Source organism: Pinus tabuliformis, chromosome 8 (assembly GCF_031772625.1).
Source record: "Pinus tabuliformis cultivar Carrire ecotype Pingquan chromosome 8, CPIR1, whole genome shotgun sequence".
NCBI classification, from domain to species: domain Eukaryota; kingdom Viridiplantae; phylum Streptophyta; class Pinopsida; order Pinales; family Pinaceae; genus Pinus; species Pinus tabuliformis.
This window is the reverse complement of record NC_142294.1, coordinates 1,161,117,685-1,161,138,889: the sequence shown is the minus strand read 5'-3', so window position 1 is coordinate 1,161,138,889 and position 21,205 is coordinate 1,161,117,685. Positions and strand designations below refer to the sequence as shown.

Below are 21,205 nucleotides of genomic sequence, written 5' to 3'. Positions count from 1 at the left end.
AAAGTAGAACTTATGTTGGTTATATTTTCTTTTCTTAGAGAAGACCACTACTTTTGTTTTGCTGATATTGACTTGCATCCCCACACTTCTACAAAAATGCTCAAGGGATAGTAAGTGCTCTTGCAAACCAAGAGCCAATTTAGCAATCGGAATAAGGTCATCTGCATACAAAAGAAGCCTTATAACAAACTTGCACAAATAGATACCATCACCCCCTTGCAAATTTAACCACTCCTCAAGCTTGTCCATATATAAACCAAAAAGGGTAGGAGACAATGGGCAACCTTGCTTAACCCCGATATTGCTTCTAAAACTTTCAGAAACGCCTGCTGAAGTTCTAATTTTGACTTTCACCTCTTCATACAGCCTATGCACAACTGCTCTCAAATGTTTAGGAACCCCAAGTTCCTCCATTCTCTGCCAAATTTTATCCCTAAGAACCGAGTCAAATGCTTTTCTGAAATCAATAAAGCAACGAAAGACTTCTTCCTTTTTCTCCCAAAATTTTTCAATGATGTTCCTTAAAGTTATGCAATTATCAACTATGGAATGTTTAGGTCTAAAACCTGCTTGCCCTTTAGCACGCTTATCTCTTTCTTCTGCCCACTTGCTAATTTTGTTTTCTAGCATGCTTCCAAATAGCTTTGCAAACAAAGGGTTTATCATGATGGTCCTATAATTGGAGGGATTATTGATGTCACTGCTCTTGAAAAGAGGTATTGCCAGACTAGTTTTCCAATCTGTGGGGAGCCCTTGTTGTATGATGTTGTTGAAGATTTTTGTAATGTGAGGTGCAAGAACCTTTGAGCCCCACTTTAGATATTCTGCTTGGAGTTTAGCTAAGTCTTTTACTTTTCCAACACCCAACTTCTTGATACCCATCTTTACGTCTTGTACCGTGAAGAGTTCAGTATCAGTGTTGACCAAGAGGGGAGGGTCAACCTTGGGAACCTGCTCATAGAGTTGTCTTGCATAGTCAAACCATTTAGAAGCTGTAATATTATTTCCAATTTGTACTTTTGGGATTAATTTTCCCAAGGAAGATTAGTTCTTCCCTCCTTGAAACCATGAAATCAACCTTTTTCTTGCTTAATAACTGCTTGTAATATTTGAGCTTTATGTTATCCTTGTTTGACTCTTTCCACATTCTCCTTGCCTTTTTGCATTCCTCATCAAACCAAGCATTAACCGGAAAGCAATTTGTTTCAGACTTCTTAATTTTTGTTATTTTGCACTTTGCAAGTGCGTATTGAATTAAATGTGTTAATTCATGATTATGGAGGCTGTGAATTGTAATTTTCTCCATCTCAAAGAGCCTCCCTAGCGTCATTGTGAAGGTATTACAATTTTTTGGGGTCAAAAGAATTCTGCCCTATGGGAGATTTTGTTGGACATGCTGAATTTTTGACTCTAATTGTTTCTTTCCAATCCAAGAGAAACATAAATAAATTGGCTTGTGATCTGATTTCAAATCCCACAGCTGATCTCCAACCAAAACTTCTTCCATTTTCTCACACAAACCATGCGATCAAATTACACAATCTACCACACTTGCTCCATTGTAAGTATTGCAAATGAAATTACCGGATTTTGCCCATCTAGTCAAACCATTACAAATAACTAAATCAAAGGCCCCACATAGAGTAAGCAATTGTTCACCAAAGAAATTGCAGCTCTTGTCCTCTGAAATTCTTTCCCACTGATGATTACTTTCTTATGTAAGCCAAATAGGGTCACAATCGTCTTTACAACAAAGAATGCTAGCTTTCTCACTTGCAGTCCTAGCATTGAAATCACCCACTAATGCTAGATTGCTCACTTGCAGTCCTAGCATTGAAATCACCCACTATAAGGACTTCACCTAGCTGCGAATATGTTGCAATATCCGCTTTTAAAGCTGAAAATGGATCTTTGTGGTCAAGCCCTCTACCTTTGTAGATTTTTGAAACCTGTGGCGCAAAGTAGCATGTTGCAATTCTGATGTGGTTTCCATTTTCTGATATTTTAAACCAAATGAATTGCTTATTTGAGTCTTATTTTTCCAACTGAATGAGACAACCTTCTTTCTCCCTTACTAAAACCATGATACCCCCATGCCCTTTGCCATTACCTGCTGCCTTGTTCCACACTGCCATCTTCCAGTATCCTTCAAACAGAGGTGTCTTGCACCCTTCATGCTCATGTGTTTCTATGAGGCAAATTATGTCTCTATTTTCCACAATAGGCCCTAACCCAGGTCCTCATCTCCATGGGTAACCTCTGCAGTTCCAACAAACTAATCTTAAGGAAACTTGGGTATGACTTGATTGCTATTTATTTTGACATGCAAGACTCACATTTGAGTCTTTGTCCCTGTTTTCCCATACCGACCTTGCTTTCTGATTTCTTGTTGAAGAGTTTGTTGCCTCTTCTTTATTACCATCTTGCTGCTCTGTTCTGGAAGGAGGTCCAAATTGCGCTATCATAGCTTTGCCTTTATAAATCCATGCTCTTTTTCCTTCATCTCTTGTTGCCATAACCTTTAAATTTCCTCCCTTCTTTCCTCCTGTTGTTTTACAGTTAAATCTTCTTCTAGGAAAAAATGAGAACCCCTCAAGAGATGTTTCTTACTTAGAATAATATATTTATCACACAAGCTAGGCATAATGACTTTTATGGGCCTGACTCTCTCCCCGTTAAACTTACCCACCCTCCATACTTGGCATATTTGTCCTTGCCATAGCAACTTGTCTTTCAAGAAGTCTTTTGCAAGGTCAAGAGTACATTCATTTTTCCCATAGTCTTTCACCCCTTTAATAATTATGTTTGCTTTTAAGTATGGGGGTTTACGCAGTGCATTATATTAGATATCATTTTGGGATTCAACTGCGTTAAGTAAGTCATTCACGTATGACCATTTCCATGAGAGGTAGTCGTAAGTGACTAATTTCTCATGATTTTTGAATAGTTCACTTAGCTAAGTGAACTATTCAAAAATCATGAGAAATTAGTCACTTACGACTACCTCTCATGGAAATGGTCATACGTGAATGACTTACTTAACGCAGTTGAATCCCAAAATGATATCTAATTATGTTTGCTGCCCTATTTTGTCTTTCTTTGCCTTCACTATCTTGCATGTTGTCAACCTGAATATTTGTTTCTCCTTCCTTATTAGCAGAATTGCTAATAACTTGAGCCCAAGTTTTGGAAACTTTGGTGGAATCTCCTTTTGTTTCTTCTCTTGCATTCTCTTCATGGTTGTTTATTTGGGAAATCATTTTCCCTTTATCCTGGGATGATTTCACATTCACCACCTCTGTACTTTCCACTACAGATTTCTTTATGTTTTGCACATCCGCCTTCATGCATTTCCATTATGTCTTCCCTATTAGGAGAGCTTCCTGTAGCAATGCCACTTGTTCTTTTAAAATTTTATTGCTTTCTGCTAACGCCTTGTTCTCAGCCGTTATTATATGAATTTTATGATCTCTTTCCTGCCCTTTAGCTTCTAAAACCTCCAACCTTTGTTTTGCATTTAACAATTATTTCACATAAAGATCAGATGACCAGGTGAGAAGTGTGGATGTGGGACTATATAAGGCAGAATCATAAATGACTTTGACTAGTGCGAGTGTACCTTCCCTAAACTTTGCACAAACCGACTTTGCGTCTCTGCAAAAACTACTAACTTACCACATATGTGTCTTCCCATACATCAACTAAGTATCCATGCAAGCTGCTAAGTGGAATGCAACCTACACTCCCTTGTGTTTGCAACTGCTCTCATCTTGAGGCTAGGTGAGGTGCCCTATCTACACACCCACAGTGGGGGTACCTTTCTATATATATGATCAATGTTATGCATATCAAATTAAAAATTAAATTATAAAAAATATCACATACATATCACATACATATTAAAAAATATCACATACATATCACATACATATCACATACATATTAAAAAATATCACATACATATGTAACTATATGTATTATCAAGGTTTTAATATATATATATATATATATATATATATATTTTCTATATATAAAGATGTAAAATTTATATAAATATAAATAATATTACTAAGAATCTTTGAATCTATTAAACATGGAAAGAAATCAAGATACAAATCTTTTATCAAATTCTACAATAAAAAAAAGTTTGCATATTAAAATATTTGATTCTTCAAAAACACTTAGTAAAATTAAACTAATAAACCTATAGCAATTTCCATTCTAGCTCTTCTGTCTTTATCTTTTTGATATTTAATAATGTTTTAAAATAAAATAACAATTAATTTTAAATATTTTAATAAATATTTTATATCCATCAAAATATTTGAAAGGAAAACCTTTTCAAAACTAATGGGAACATCCAATTGCCTTATGTAACAAATGGGTGAGATAATTTAAAATATTTTTTATTATAATTTTAATAAAAAGAAAATTAGAATGTATATTTTATATTAAGTTGGTTTTTTAATTGTGTGATCCACACTAGCATAATCCCAAGGTGAATTAAGGGGATTTAAACCTCAGACCTCATACATAAGACTTTGTTTTCAAGATCATCACCAATCGCACTGACCCATAAGCTATTTTTTTAAGACTAGACCCAAAAGGGATTTAAACCAATGACATATCTCAAAGAGTGTCTTAACAATGTACCCATTCATTATCAATCCAAAAATCATATGACATAAACTAATTTTAATATTTAATTTTAAAATGATATATTTCAATATTTTTAAAATGTTATAATACTTTTTGATGCAATTTATTTATATTATTTAAATTTTAATTATAAAAAATTTAAATATATACTTCATATGAAGTTGATGTTGAAATTTAAATAGTTAATTTTAAAATAATATATTTCAACATTTTTAAAATGTTGTAATTATTTTTTCACAATTTTTTTTCCTATTTTTAAAATTTTAATTAAAAAATTATATTTAAATGCAAAGGAATATTATATATGGTTAGACATGTTTTTTAGATATAATTTTGTAATCATCAGATGATGAAAATGCGTTTATGAGGTATCATTTTCTAATCAAACGATGATGACTTATAGCTCTCCATTGAACTTATATAAAAGTTACATAATCTGACTATTTCATAATATATAAAAATTATTAAAAAATTGAAATAAAACAGCATAAAAGGTTCACGCCCAATCTTTTCTCCTGAGAGTTGTATCAGACACGCTTTATTTGTATGCTGTTGCCTTTTAGTTCATGAAGTACATAACGATACACATTTTTAACAATAAAATTTCCTCTTTCCAATAGCTATGGGAACCATGGTTATGGTTTAAATAATGAGGCTGCCTGTGGTGCACCACCAGACTTGATGTTGATGAGAAAGTGGGAAAGGTGTGGGAGAAGACAAAGCCATTTAGCTGTTAGCACTGGTATACGACAGGCACAAGGGAGGGAGGACCGTCGTAAGCAACAACAACGCTCATGGAGGAGACGGGGACGGGGGAGGGGGCGAGAGGAGTGGCAGGGCAAGCTGCTGGAGAAGAAGAAGCAGGGATAGAGAGAACGCCTGTAAATTGGGTTGCTTTGGACGCTCTAGTTCTCGATTACGCCAAATCAGAAAGACTTTTACTCGACCATGACAACGGCGTCCACTCCCCCTCCCCCTCCACCAACTCCTGCTCCTCCTCTTCTTCGTCCAATTCTTCCTCGTCGTCTATTTGTATCCGTGAAGTGATAGAGACAATAAGGAAATTGACAGAGGAGGGGAACATCGACCAGGTATTCAGTCTACTTGCCCTTCACGCTTCTGCCGTGCTAGACGACCAGCACCTCGTTTTCCGTTTGCAGAAGCAGGTAATTCTCGTTTTCGTTCCCCTTGATTACTTGTCTTTTTACTTTTGCCGCCTTTGATGGTTGCGATTTCGTCATAGAAATTCATTGAATTGCTGAGGAGCGGGAAAAGGGAGTCTCGTGATTTGGCCATCCACTGCTGTCGGACTGCACTCGGCCCTTGTGCTCTCAACGCTTATCCTGTAAGTTTCGACTCTAACTATACACATAATTTCAATACCTGGTATGGGATCATTCACTAGACGAAAATCTTATTGCAAGGATGGATTAATCATACCCAATTAAACAAGTGTTCATAATGATGCACTCAAAAATTCTACGAACAGGTGTCTCTCTTAAAACTAGGGTTTTGGCATTTAAATCCGAAATCAAGATGCTCAGACATGCGTCGCCAGCCATGAAATAAATGTTGGAAATATTGTTTCCGGGAAGCCATGAAAGAAATGTTGTAAATATTGTTTCCGGGGATATTGTTGAGGGTCAATCAAAAAAACTGATTGGAAATATCCGCAAGCATAAACTTGGACCTGGACCTGAAAATCATAGAAACATGTAGAAATCGGCAACTTGAGAAAAGTGAGATATCGAAGATATCTGCAACACTGCATGAAAGCCATCGAATGATCACATGTCAAAGGTTAGATAATTATCATCAGTTGACCTTATAACTTAATTAACATATCATCAGTATGAGATTTCATACATCATATACCAATGTGGTGTTTAAAATTTCATACATCATATACCAATGTGGTGTTTAGTATGAGATTTCATACACCAATGTGGTGTTTGGCTTGGCCGTGACCTTAAAATTAGATTATTATTATTATCATCCATAAAATTAGATTATTATTATTATCATCCATAAGATTACAAGTATTTTGTACAGACAACTTTAATATATTTGGATGCTTTGTCAACTGTACTAGTGTTACTTAATGCCTTAGTGGCTATCATTTTCTCATTGGGTTTATTATTATTATTTTTTGAACATGCTTTCTCTGGTCACAATTGAAGTTAACGTTCCTGGATTTAGCATTATGGGGATTTGTTAGCACAATTCAAGCTGGCCGCTCTTTAGCCCAGTAGTGAAAAGTGGGGTATCTATTCCACCAAAGTCACCCAGAACTTGGCCGTTCTTTAGCCAAGTAGTGAAAAGTGGGTATCTATTCCACCAAAGTCACCCAGGACTTGGCTGCTCTTTAGCCAAATAGTAAAAAGTGGGGTATCTATCCCACCAAAGTCACCCAGGACCTGTCCCTGGCCCCAACTGCTGTAATGCGTGTCCAAACACTAGCATGTCAACCCTGGGGAGGCTGTATTAGTAATTTACTTTCATGGTTCGCCAACAAGGCGAGCTGCACGTTTATTATAGTTTGACAGTCTGTTTAATTTCCAACTAAAATATTTTTGGTAAGTTTTAGATGCCAGACTCATATTTGAATAACCACAAAGAAATAAGTCTACCAGTGTTATTCTAGGGATTGCAACCAAAAAATATTCACAATGCCTCGTTCAGTGTAGTTTCTTCTTTCTCATGCTCATGTTTGTGTATATGTTTCCATCTCCTAACTTGGATGTCAAACATAATGATAATCTTTCCTCTTAATCGTGTATTTGTCCTTTTTTTCTCTAATCGTGTTACTGTAAAGTTGGTAACAGCCTGTTGTGCCATATGCCATATCTCCTTCCAAGGGAATTTACTTTCAGGTTTGCTTGTGTTTTTGTTCATAAGCTTGGTCGATGTTGTTATAAAGTCTGGTTGGTCAACAAATCACCCTGTATTTCTGCAGAACAATTCTTCTTAAAGCTCGGTTGTGAACACATCAGTCTCTTAAAAATCAGAGCAGAAATCCATAAAAAGTCAAAACCAAAGCACCGAAAAGTTCCAGAATCTATTACCCATGATTTTTCAAGAAACCTTCTTTGTTTTGTTTAAATTCATATCTCTTCTTGGAAAGGGCTACGAGTACTTAAAATCATTCCTACCAAAAATACCTCTTTCTGATTTACAAGTACCAAAAGCATGGGATTCAAACCATCTCTTGAACTTCTCAACGAAAAAACAACTCACTATCGCTAAAATTAACTATGAAACGCATTCTATTTTTGGGCTCTGCCTAGTACCCCTATAATTCAGCAAATATTCCTTACATCAGTTGTTTACATAAGTCGGTTGCTTTCTCTTTGCTTTTTTTTAAGCAGTTTATCGCTATACTCCCCGGATCCCACCTTTTCATCTACTTATTATAATGCCTTTTCTTTTCTCTCTACTTGAAGGTCTGTTCTACTTGTGCACTTTCATTCCTATCCATCCATATTCTTTATCCTTTGACTGACTCTTATGGAATCTCCATGTCGGTTTCATTTCCATTGGGTTTTTCCCTCAACCAAAATGACATCACGAGAGGTGTTAAGAGAAAACTTTTATTTTCAGATGCTTGTCATTTTTCTGGTTCTTTTTAAACACTATCCATTTTTGTTTTCACATTTGCAATCCAATTATGAAAACATGGAACAGTAACATCATTCTTATAAGAACATAACTAGTAATAAACTTGGAACCAAAACATGGCTTCATGACCACCTTTTTTTATGACACAAACTACATGGACTATATGTACCATTCTGAATGGACTTTTGCTTCTTCAAGCAGTAACTCAAATGTTCAATATCCTAATATTATTGATTTTTTCCCTACATTGTCTGACTTGCCAATGAAATGTTGTATGGTTATTCATGTTAGACATGACTTTCAATAAGTGCACGCTGCACAGTTTTTCTTGTACTTTTAGCTTGAAAAATATTTAATATAAAGCTCCCAAAGGGGGAAAACAGCATATAATTTACAGAATATGGGGGCTTCTGATGGTCTTTGTACTGCTTTCCTTTAAATTCAAAACCAGGACTAGATTTCTGTTTAACTCTTATACTGAATACATTCCAATCAGAAATAACAGGCTTCATATATTCTTCAAAGCCGGCAGAGATTTATACATGTTGATTTTTTTGTGTAGCATGGGGAGGTATTCCTGCCTTTCTAAAGAAAATCTCCAAGTCAGCCTGAGAGAAATTAAATATGTTATTTTATTTTGGAGCGTCATGTAGGCTCAAAAGGAGAAGTCGGCTCCACCATGAAAGTACATGTCCCTTGAGTAAATTCACACCCATTCGATTGGTAGCTTTGGAGGTACTCCAAACCCTAGGGTATAGGGTTGTGAAGGAATTGGCACCACAAAAGGGCTTTGTGGGCTAAGTACCCAAGAGGTGGGTTTTGCACCCAAAAGAGTGGGCCCAAAACCAAGGAGAGTTTTGATGACTTGGCACTTGTAGATGATAGAGCACCCTTAAAGGAGCAAGGGGCTGCTTAGAACACCAAGAGAGGATTTGTAGTTTGGAAGAAATTAATTTTTATGTGTTTCATGTGGGCTAAATGGTTGGAGATTCAAGTCAGCCTTGACTTGAGGAGACCCTTTCGATGGCCCCGGATTAATTTTTTATTTATTTATTTTATATCTATATATATATATTTTATTTTTTTCATTTAGAAAACGAATCGAAGAGGGGAGGGCAGGTGCACAGGCACAGGGAGCACCAATGAAAGACATCTCCGGATGGATTTTACCTCGACAGGTATATGTTCAAGATTCTTCTGGAACATTGTTAGGGCCGCATCTTCTCTCCAAATTTGATTTGATGCAACGAAACACAAGGAAGACATCTCTGAAATAGGCTGCAGACATTTGAAGCCTAGCGAAGAAGAAAGGAGACCCCGTGTTTGTTATTTTTTGTGATTGCTTGGGCAGATTCAAATAAAGGAGTAGGCTAAGTATTTAAATGAAGTTGTGGGTAAATTTGTGTGAATTTTTGGGAGGCATATTTCTCTAAAATCAGGCGGCACTCACTGTGATTTCTGGAAGGAGGGCGGAACCCTGTAACTTCAGATTTGAAGAGGACCAAAAGGCCTAACAGTGGGCTACAAGTAGCCCTAGAAGCCAATGCATGAGAGGAGCTTGTAGGAAGAGGAGGAATGCAACTTGAGGAGGGTTTTTGGGAAAAGGAAGATAGGGTTTAAGTAGACCGATAAAATCCCTAACCAAGCCAAGAACCTACAATAGATGCACAAACCTAGAAAAGTATTGAAAGGTATGTAGCATGGTGTTTTCAAGTTGATTTTGTTGCTAGTGGATGAGGTCCAAGTTAGGACAGTTTGTTTGGGCATTTGAAGGTCTGTTTGGAGGGCAGCAGCAAGGCGTCCTTGATGCCCTATATCAGCCTGTTGAGAAGGCCTTTGACAACTGTAAGAAGGGCAGAGGAAGTGAAGCCTAAGGGTTTGGTTCTTGGAGGAATAAGGGCGACCAAGTAGGCTTATGAATCAACCCTAAGTTGACTGTTGGAGAAGGACATTTGACAGTGATAGTGGGCAACCTCCATGCCCTAAGTTTGCTTTCATTGGAGCAACACAGGAAGGCAATAGAGGGAAGAAGTCCCAAAGTGTTGGGGAGCAGCAAGTGGGAAGCTTAGGAGTTGTTCACAAATGGACAACTCCCAAGAAGACCCTATTTGTTGATTTGTTGATGGAATAATGATCAACTAGAGGGTAGATTGGTGAACCGTGTTCAGTGACCTAAAGGAGCAGGATTCATTGATAGAGGCAGATTGGTGTTGCTGCAGATTGGGAGCAGAAAAACCAACAAATGTGTTCAAGGTACGGCCAAGTGGAGCTGTGAAGTGCACCACATCAACTAGCAGGTCAATTGTATCTTATTCAGGGTAGATTGGTGGTCATAGTTGTTGACACCAAACCCTAGTTTGTATTTTTGTATTAGTGATTGTATGAGGGCCATGATCCCTGGTACGGGAGCCCTAGACAGTTGTATTATAGATTGATAATATAACGAAGTTGGGTTGTTAAAAAATTGTAAAAAGTTGTCTATTTGTGCACATGTTGATTTACTGCTGTGTTTATTCCGCTGTACAAAGTAGTTTGTTGTGGCATTTGAGTTGGTTGTGTCAGAGATTTTAAGACACTAACCTAGATTCTCCAGTGCTGTGGAAAAACAACATCAATCAATATATATACATGATGTAACACTTCATTTTGCTCAATTCAGTCATCACATCTTCTCTTTCCTAGAGTAGTTGCGCGTGTGACATAAAGAGGCCAAGTTGATAGGAGTCTGACTGAGTTGAAGGAGGGAAGTTTGACCACATTTGAGCGAGTTGCAGGAAGTCTGTTTTGGGCTGAGTTTGATTGCAGTTGACCGAGTTGCAGGAGGTTGAATTTGACCACAGTTAACTATAGGAGCCATAGGGTTGAACTTGACCGCAGAGCTGATCGCAGGTCTGAGTTTGACTACAGATTTTGAGAAGTTTGACCAGTGTTGACTTCTGACTATTTTGGACAGTTTGACTAGCCTTGATTTAGTGGGGTTTGACCAAATTTCTCTGGTATTTTGATTGGGTATTGGCACAAATTTCTAGACAAATTATTGATTTGTAAACCTCGCTGAAGAATAATTTCTTTTAAGAAAAGTTGCTGGGTTTTTTCCCAAGGTTAGGTTTCCCTGGGTAAAAATACTGTCTTTATTGTGCATGGCTGTCTCTTTATTATCTTTACTGTTTTCGTTGCATTTATTGTTGAAACTTTTTGTGTATAATTGCTCAATGATATCAGTGGCATGAGATAAATTGTTTGAAGATCATTAAGCAGTAATTATCAGATCAAAAGTTTGGTTTCTATTGTGCATCTTAGAAAAATTCAACATGGTGCCAGAGCTTTGTTGAAACTTGAAAGAACAACCATTGAAGTCAGCTTAAGAGACAAATGTTTAGCAGCTTGACTAGATTTTGATTTCTTGTCATTTGGTGCCAAGTCTCAGAATGGAAGACAATGTTACAAATCTTCAAAAGGAAGTTACTCCAGAACTAGAGGGAGCTGAGGAGAAACCCTCCCTCACCTTCGTTTATATAAAGCGATAAGAGAGTCTATCATAAAACCTGTATTAAAGTATGTGCTTTTAATATTGATGTATTTGTCTTGGAGTCTTTATGCTTGTGTGATGCAAGAGTTGGAAGACTTGGTGTTTGTAAACCCTAGAGAAGACTTGGAAGTTACGACTTGTCTTGAAGTCTTGGATGAGAAAGTCCTAGGATTTGTGGGATGAAACCCTAGAGCAAGACTTGGAGTGCTGGATGCAAGTAGAGTTTGTGTGATGCATACTTGGTTTATCTCCTTGATAGCATGTGGAATGACTTGATGTTGATGCTAGCTTGTTGTTGAGCCTTTGGTGTGGCTAGATAGTTCAATGAATCCGCAAAATGAAGAAACCCCAACCCTTATAGTTCATACACAAAAAAGGAAAGGAAAGCAACATGTTCATACACAAAAAAGGAAAGGAAAGCAACATGCATAAACAACTGATGTTGGGGACGAGGATGGGCATCCACCTAAAAGAAGTCAAAGGAATTCTTCCTTAGGATCTACTGCCACTGGCCAGTAATATTTGTGGGCAGTTGTGCCTTTAGGTACATGATGGGTTTCCAATTTTCTCTTACAGATTTGTTAGAGAGGGAGTTGACAGTCCTCAATGATTTCTTCCTTAATCAAGAGATAAGTACTTCACATTTTTCTCCCTTAATTATTATTATTATTATTATTATTTTTTTGTTAGCCTCTTGCGCTTGTATTTTGCTTGGTTATGATTTTTGTTATATGGCCTCTTGAATGGAGTTTGTAGAAAGGAAGAATAGGTACATTATTCATGGAAGAGATGGAAACATTGAGAAGTACAAAGCAAAGTTGTGGCAAGAGGGTTCTCCTAGAAAGAGGGAGTGGAATACGGGAGATTTTTTGCTGCAGTTGCCAGATGGTCAGGTTCTTTTATGACTTGAAGACTCGAGCATAGACTCAACATGAGTGATTGAGAGGGAGGATTGTACAGATTGTTAGGACATCCAGGATTGTGCTAGATGACAAGAAGAGCTTCCAGTTCCGAGGGAGCAGACAGTCAAGCAGAATGGAAGGGGCAACCTTCCAAGAGGATGTCATGGGTTGAGATTGTCAAGATGCTAAGAGGTAGAAGGTCTTTAGGACTAGTATGTCTTCTTTGAAGGGACCATGTCAGACAACAAAAGGACTTGTTTATGTGACAAAGAGAGCAACAATGGCAGGAGGATTTGCTTCCGTAATAGAGGGAGCAACCAAGGTTACCACAGGAAACCTGCTTCAATGTTAGAGGGAGTTGACTTTGAAATTTGAGATAAAGGATCTTGGCCTGATGCATTATTTCTTGGGGTTGGAGGTGTGGCAAAGACCTGATGGGAGATCTCCCTTGGACAAGGAAAGTATATCGTCTAGATTTTGAGGAGACTTGATATGATGGACTGCAAGTCCATGACTACTCCTTTGGTTTCTAATTTGAAGACGCTGAGTGATTCCGCTTGAGATTCAGATTTGGTGGATCCCATGATGATAAGCAGTTGATTGGATCCTTGATGTACCTGGTTAACACCAGGCTGGATATTTGCTTTGCAGTGAACACTTTGAGCCAGTATATAGTTGAACCGAGGCAGATACATTGGAGTGCAACAAAGCATGTGTCGAGGTACGTACGTGGTACCATTGGATATGGTTTGAGATATGTCTCAGGTGGTGAAGTGAGGCTGCAGGGATATACAGATTCAGATTGGGTCGAGAGTGCAGAGGACAGAAAGAGCATATATGGGTGTTGCTTCAGATTGGGATCAATTATGAGATCTTGGTTTAGTAGGAAGTAGACTTCTCTTGTACTCAGTTAGCAAAGGTGAAGTATATCGCAGCCAGTGTTGCAAGTCGTGAAGTAGTGTGGCTTCAGAAGCTTCTTGCAAGACTATTTGATCAGGTCACTTCAACCAAGGCATGGGAGCAATGAAGCTCCAGTAATATCCACAAACAAGCAGATCGTGTACATTCTCACCAAGCCTCTGTCTAGAGCGAAGTTTGTATACTTGAGAGACAAGCTTGGCGTGATGCGAAATGTATCGCTTGTTGAGAGGGATTGTTGGTGTCTTTGCAGGATCGGGCAGACCATCTCCTGAAATGCTAGAAGGACTTGGCTGGGTCATGCTGATTTGACCAGGGGAGATGGATACATTCACTTGAGAAGAGGACTTGGTTGGGCCGTTTGATCAGAGGTGAATGGCTTGGGGCAATTGTAGATTGGACAAATATTCTCCTAAGAAGCTATAAAGAACTTTGGCTGGGTCATGCTGATTTGACCAGAGGAGATTGATTGTAATTCACCTGAGAAGCCATAAAGGACTTTGGCTAGGCCATGCTGATTTGGCTAGGGTTGAATGGTCCAAGGGATGATCTTCTCGTGAGAAGCCAAAAGGACTTGGTTGGGCCATGCTGATTCGACCAAGGGTGAATGGCCCAGGATACTTACATTCCCTACTCCAAGATGGAGTAATCTATAAACATACATGTGAGGAGTTACATAATACATTGCCTACTCTAGGATGGAGTTATCTATAGATATGCATCAACATAGCAAGCTCATGAACTTTTCTCGTGGAGGAGAATTTTCAGCTAAGGGGAAATCTATTGTAGCCAAGGAGAATACCTCCCTCGCTAAGAGGGAGTGTTTATTTTTTTGCGTAGCATCGGGAGGTATTCTCCAATGTTGTTAAAAGCGCGATCGGGATTAAATCGGCACCGGGAAAAAAGCGGAAAAAATCGGCAAAAGCGGGAAAAAAGCGTTTGGCACAAAAATATTCATTTTTTTTCATTTTTTTTCAATTTTTTTAATATCTAAACCATCTACAACATAAAATAAATACATTGACACATAAATATGATAAAAAAACTAACATATAAGATGTTTAATATCATTTCTAGCGCTAAAATCACACATAACATTGAATCATGTCCTGAATAGTAAGTCCTGACTCCTGAGTCCCAACTCAGCCTCAAAATATCAACAAAAAATATGATAATGTATCTCATCATGTCATAATGTCATATACAATAAAATGAAAGTCTAATCCTATTGATTTCCTCTGCCCCTCTTGCGAGAAAATGCCACAGCTTTCCCTTTCCCTCTAGATGTAGATGCTGGTGCCCGTGCAGGTGGAAATGGCAGTGGAGTCTGATGTGCTCTAGACGTTGAAGAACTAGAAGTAGGAGCTATAGGAGGTAGACCACGTCCTCTACTGGTGGCAGGGGTAGCCCGGGCAGGTGGTGTCACCTGGAAACATTACAATCTCCCAATCCTGAAATCTTGAAAAACTGATAAGTCTGCTGGATTTTAAATGAAATCTAAAATTCTACTTTCTCCATATGAAATCCAATGAGGCTGGAACCACTCTCAAACATCCTGAGTCATTTCATGGTTATGTTAAAAATTTAAGTAAAAGGATGAAAATGAAGATTAAGGAGAATGTCACTTTTACTTTAAGAATTTAACATTACCATGAATAGCATATCCATACTAGGGCCTAGACTTGATCATTAAGCTACCCCACTCAAAAATTATTTGTTTCTTTCAAAAAACATTGCATGAAAAAACCCAAAAAAAGTTATAAAACTATGCTGTCCTGAGCCCCCACGATTTTTTCGTTAAAAATCGCGCTTTTTTCGAAAAAATCGCGATTTTTTGAAAAAAGCGCGATTTTTCAGTAAAAATCGGCAAAAAAAAAAGTAGGCGATTTTTTCGTATAAAAATCGCGATTTGATCGGCAAGATGAAAAAATCGCGATTTTATCGCGATTTTAACAACACTGGTATTCTCGCCTTGCTAAAGGAAATCTCTAAGCCAGCCTAAGAGAAATTAAATACAAATTATTTTATTTTATTTTATTTTGGAGCATCATGTAGGCTCAAAAGACCCGACCATGAAAGGGTGTGTCCCTTGAGCAAATTCACACCCTTTCGATCAATATATATACATGATGTGACGCTTCATTTTGCTCAATTCATTCATCACATCTTCTCTCTCCTAGAGCAGCCACAATGCGACAAAAAGAGGTCGAGTTGATTAGAGTTTGACCGAGTTGCAATAGGGCAGTTGAACCATGTTTGACCGAGCTATAGGAACTTTGTTGTGGGCTGAGTTTGACCGTAGTTGACCAAGGTGTAGGAGGTTGAGTTTTACTGCAGTTGACTGAGGTGCAGGAGGTCGAGTTTGACTGTAGTTGACTGAGCTGTAGGAGGCCAAATTTGACTGCAGTCAACCATAGTTGACCATAAGAGTGAAGGGTTGAATTTGACCACAGAGCTGACCGCAGGTCTAAGTTTGACCAAGCTGGTTTGACCACAAATTTTGGATAGTTTGACAAACATTGACTTTTGACTATTTTGGATGACCAACCTTGACTTGCTGGAGTTTGACCAGATTTGTCTGGTATTTTGACTTGGGTATTGGAATAGATTTCTAGACAAATTATTGATTTGTAAACCTTGTTGAAGAATAATTTCTCCTAAGAAAAGTTGCTGGGTTTTCTCCCAAGTTTGGGTTTCTCAAGGTAAAAATACCATCTCTATTGTGCATGGCTGTCTCTTTATGATCTTTACTATTTCTGTTGCATTTATTGTTGATATTTTCTGTGTATAACTGCTCAATGATATCAGTGGCATGAGATAAATTGTTTGAAGATCATTAGGTAGTAATTATTAGATCAGAATATTGGTTTCTATTGCGCATCTTGTAGAAAATTCAACAATATATGCCTCCTTTTGATTCCAAAGCTAGGTCTAGACTCTAGAGTTCCATTTAAATCTTATAGTGATTACATTCCAAAGAGAAGATAACAGACTCCATATGGTCTTCAAAACTTGTAGAGATTTATGCTTGCCCAATATATCTAAATAACCTATCTTCTCACTGTTCATGTACTCTAGTGAACTAATAAGATACTAAAAACTAGGACACTTCAGGTCATTGTAGATGAAGGGGAAGGAAAGAAAACAAATTTATTTGTATTTTGGGCTGGACTGATTGTTGAATTCATGGTTGTCTTGTACAAGTATTTCAGAAGGCTTCTTTGGGTGCAAGTGCTCTTCCTCGATGTATATTGGTGGCCTTAATGGCATCATTGTCCACCCCCCTTATTGGCATCATTGTCTGCCCCCCTTATACACACAAACATTGGATGCACTTGCTCAGGGTGCATTTGGGACAGCTCCGGGTTGGCTCCCATCGCCTCCGGATAGAGATAGATCACCATATACCATAATCTGATATGATTTGACAGGTGTGCCACCTTCAAGAGTTAGAGACGGAGATGCACCTCGTTTTTCAGTGCCCCCTATCAAAGGATGCTATCATTGCCTTTGTAGGGACTTTTTGGGTTTCCTCTCTACTTTCTTCTGGTACCAAGACCAAAGATGTATAGCCCTAAGTCACACGGTTCGGGTTTGAGTTTGGGTTCGACAATATTTAAGTTCGATTCAGGTTCAAATTTTCTGATAAGGTTTGGGTGAGGTTTGGCTTTAGGTTCAACTATATATATATATATATAACAAAAAATAAGAAATCACATCAATAAACATATGTGAATAGGAATTTTGATTAATAAATATAAAATATATATGAATAAAGGGTTACATTGATACGCAATCGATAAGCATGATGGAGAAATGCGTTAGTGGCAAAGGGTTTCAACATGCCAAAATTCGATAATCATGCTGTGGGTCCCATCTTTTTTAATTTTTTAAACAATTTTTAAAAACTCTAGGTCGAATCTGAAGTCGATCCCGATTTTTTCTGATCAAATTTGTGATTCTGTTTTATTCGGTTTGAACTGATTTGATTTGATTTGGTTTGGCTTGAGGTTCATCTTTTAGTTTAGTAAACTTGGATGAACCTAATTTTTTTTGGGTTTGTTGAATTTTGAACCTAAACCTTCAGGTTCGGCAAAGCCTGAGACTTAGGCTTAGCCCTTTTCATCAGGGAGATCTTCACCCACATATCTTAGCTTCTGCATGCCATGCTCCTCCCTGGGATGACCATACTGATTACCTCATACTTCCCCGTTGATCCATTAAATCGGAGCAACGAATGATAGGTACAGTGCCAGAGTGCACTAGATAGTAGGCTAGTGAGATCCCTTGTTTCTCCTTAGCCTCCCCCTCTAGGAGTCCACCTGATCTCATTGACACCGGTTTGGAGGTGTTGGTCTGTACATTAGGCCACATGTTCTTAGATTATTAGAGAGATTAGCTCTAGATGAATCTAGAGTAGGGCATCTCCTACGCCTCAAACTATCTGCTCCCAAATCCAAAGGAGCAACCAGAGATCCATTCTGAGTTTTCTTCTTTTGACCTTGGATGCCTGGAGTATACCTCATTCATACATCCCCGCAAGGATCACTTAGCTGGGCTGCCGGATGGTTCCATAGGACTTTGATAGCGAGCCAGTGTCTAGTTCACCCCCCATGCCCTCAGCCATCATACTAAGGAGACCCTGACATCGTCAGCCTCATCATTTGATCTCCCTCTCTGTCTCAACAGATTCTTGGGTTGGGGTTGCCCACCTTTCTAGTCTTAAAACAAATTCAATTAGTGTTTTGTATCACTGTATCTTTGTCATGGTCTTATAAATATTCTCTAATGATACACTTATGTAGGTTTCTTTCTTTGTATTATTTTCGGCATTTTCTAGGAGATGCATATGCACTCTCACATTGTATTCGTACTAGTTGTTCTCTTCAGTCCCATTGACCTACTTTTGTGGCCACTTCTTGAGGCTTGGACATTAATAAAATTATTGTATCTTATCTTTCCAAGGTAAAAAATACAGCATTGAATCTGAAAAGCATTGCTTCCTAATGCCTCTGGCCTCCTATCTACCTTGTCAAGCTCTTTGAAGTTTGTGGATATGTTCCAGCTTGTGCTGTAGATTATTCTCCAGAATATCTGTCCTTCTTTTTGGAAATTCATGCCTTTCTCTTTCATTTCTTTCAATGCACTCCATTCTCATTCTAAGTCCTGCCAAAGCTATATGCATTTCCCCATGAATTCATATAGCAATGATACGAAAATAACAGTGCTACCTGCCAACACTCGCCTAGTGAATAGGGGGAGAGCTGCATGTTGTGCTGAAGGCCTGACTGTTGCATAAATCTGATGAACCAATCATGTGTGGAGAACAGTTTGAGGGATAGAACCTGACTCTGATCAGATATTGCCATCTTTGATAATTGGACGTAAAATGGACCCAACGTTGAATTAAACAGAAAACCTAAGTTACCAGGATCTGGATCTGCCAGATTTCTTAAAAGCCAGAATCTGGATACAAAGGGGAAATGGCAAGTATAAATAATATAAATAAATGTTTTTATATTTTTTAAAGATAAAATTTATATAAAATAAATATTAATAAAATAAATATATATATATATTTGTAATATTTAATATTTATATAAAATAATTATTATATTAATTTAATAAACATTAATTAATTTTATATAAACTAAATTATAAACATTCTTAATGTTTATGATTATAGTTAATGGTTGTTGTAAAATCAACATCAACTATTTTATAAATTATAAACATAATTAAGGGATCTGAACTGTTCAATAATCCTTTATAACTTTAAGTATCGGGGTCCAACTATTTAATAATCGTTTATTTTTAACATGAATTGAATTCATGAATTTAATCACATAAACCATCGAGGGCACAACAAAAGGAATTTAATAATCTTGTGTTTGATTAAATGATGTTGGTATTTCAAAATTCACACGTACCAGAGTAAGCGTGCCATGGAGTGGGAACCAGATCGAAATATATCCAATCTAGGGATTTGCAAATGCAGCCCCCTGGCCCCTTCGATCTGGCAACGTAGCAGAAAACTAATCATAATCAGGTTAAACACATTAGATTCAACAGGTCTACTGTTAAAATTGGCAACTAGGGCCAAACTCCATGTGGGTCATCTTATTTATGGTAGCTGATATTTTTTTTGGATTCCTCTCGTCGACAGGTGTAGGATTGATTTAACGATCATCCGATTCCGATATGTATTCATGGAGATATGAATTTATTTGTATTTCGTGACAATTTGTCAAGGTCGGCCAGCAAGTTAAAGTGTGTGGCACACCGCCAACTTGTCCTCCACGATTCATATAAAAGGAAGAGACCTTGTGGCATTATTCCAATCATCTCACCATCTCATTCCTCTCTCTCCTAGTCTCTTGGGTATGCATAGGAGGAGGGAGGCACTCACACGTGGTAGAAGGAAGGATGCAGATCAGGTTTAGGGCAGTGTTGACTTAGGGCTGAACATGAAGGACGCTGATCTGTTTTATGCACGAGTTGACCAGCATAGAGGAAGGTTTGACTGCGTTCTTGTGTTGGGCAGCCTCTCCTAGGCTAGCCGCATTGCTGGGCAGCCAAACGCTGGCCTGTTTGACCATGGATTTGACCAGCGTTGACTGGTTAGGGCTGACTGCAGAGCTGCAGTTGCGTTGACTGCTGTTTGGCCACATTTTGTGGACTGTTTTGGGCTGCTTACTATTGCTGTTGGAGGCCGAGTTCTCCTAGGTTGACTTGAGGTCAAATTGGAGCTGCTTTGACCAGCTTTGACTTTGCTGTTTGCTGTTATATCACTGCTGATATAAAATCACAGATTTGTGATATTGTACTATCTCTCTCTCTCTCTCTTTGCTGAATTGTTGAAGAATATAGAATAATTGATCAAAGGGTTTCCCCGCATTGGGGTTTGTCCCTGGCTAGCCACCACATCTTGTGTCTCTTGTCTTGGCTTGCCTTTTGTCGATTTATATTTATGTTCTATCAACATTTTACTTATATGTTAATGTGATTGCTAACATTGGGCTGATAAGAAGAAATTGAAGTAAATTGCTCTAAGCATAGAACATACCATAATTTAACATGGTATCAGAGCTGAGGTGAAGACAAAGCCCAAGCAAGAGCAAGAGCAAGAGCAATCATCAAAGACAGTTGGAAAAAGTCTAAAGGCTTCATGGGTTCCTCATCACACTTCCCCGCCAAAGACAAACTCTGCGAGAAGTTTGACTATCATGGATGAAAAATGTCTCTTGATCTGACATTGGAAGAGTAGGAAGTGTTGGATTATGTGAGAGGCAGAATTACGAAGCCTCCATCAAATGCACTGGCTGCCACAAGGAACAAGTACACAAAGGGTGAAGTCAAAGCGAAGAAGATCATCCGAGACTCTATTGACAAGCGCCTGGTGCCCTATGTTTCCGAGCTGAACAACTCCAAGGAGATCTACGATAGACTAGTAAGCTTGTTTAAAGTTAGTGATGCAAATCAAGTTTTGTTCCTCAAGAATAAGCTGAAGGATATTAAGAAGGGTAAAGATGAGGATATTCAATCCTACTTCTTAAGGATCACTGAGATCAAGAATGAT

General features: G+C 38.0%; 1 protein-coding gene across 2 annotated transcripts in view; it reads left to right on the top strand.

Annotated features, from left to right (window-relative positions):
• The first annotated feature begins 5,201 nt into the window (after positions 1-5,201).
• The window catches only part of LOC149239467 (Ran-binding protein in the microtubule-organising centre protein), a 328,713-nt gene continuing 312,709 nt past the window's right edge, over positions 5,202-21,205 (top strand). Inside the window, exons 1-2 of one of the 2 annotated variants that reach the window (XM_089373427.1) lie at positions 5,202-5,825; positions 5,903-6,004. In XM_089373427.1, the coding sequence (XP_089229553.1) occupies positions 5,454-5,825; positions 5,903-6,004 (474 nt within the window). In that variant the 5' untranslated portion in view covers positions 5,202-5,453. The remainder of the gene's footprint in view (positions 5,826-5,902; positions 6,005-21,205) is intronic. The other variant, XM_089373426.1, reaches the window with a different exon arrangement.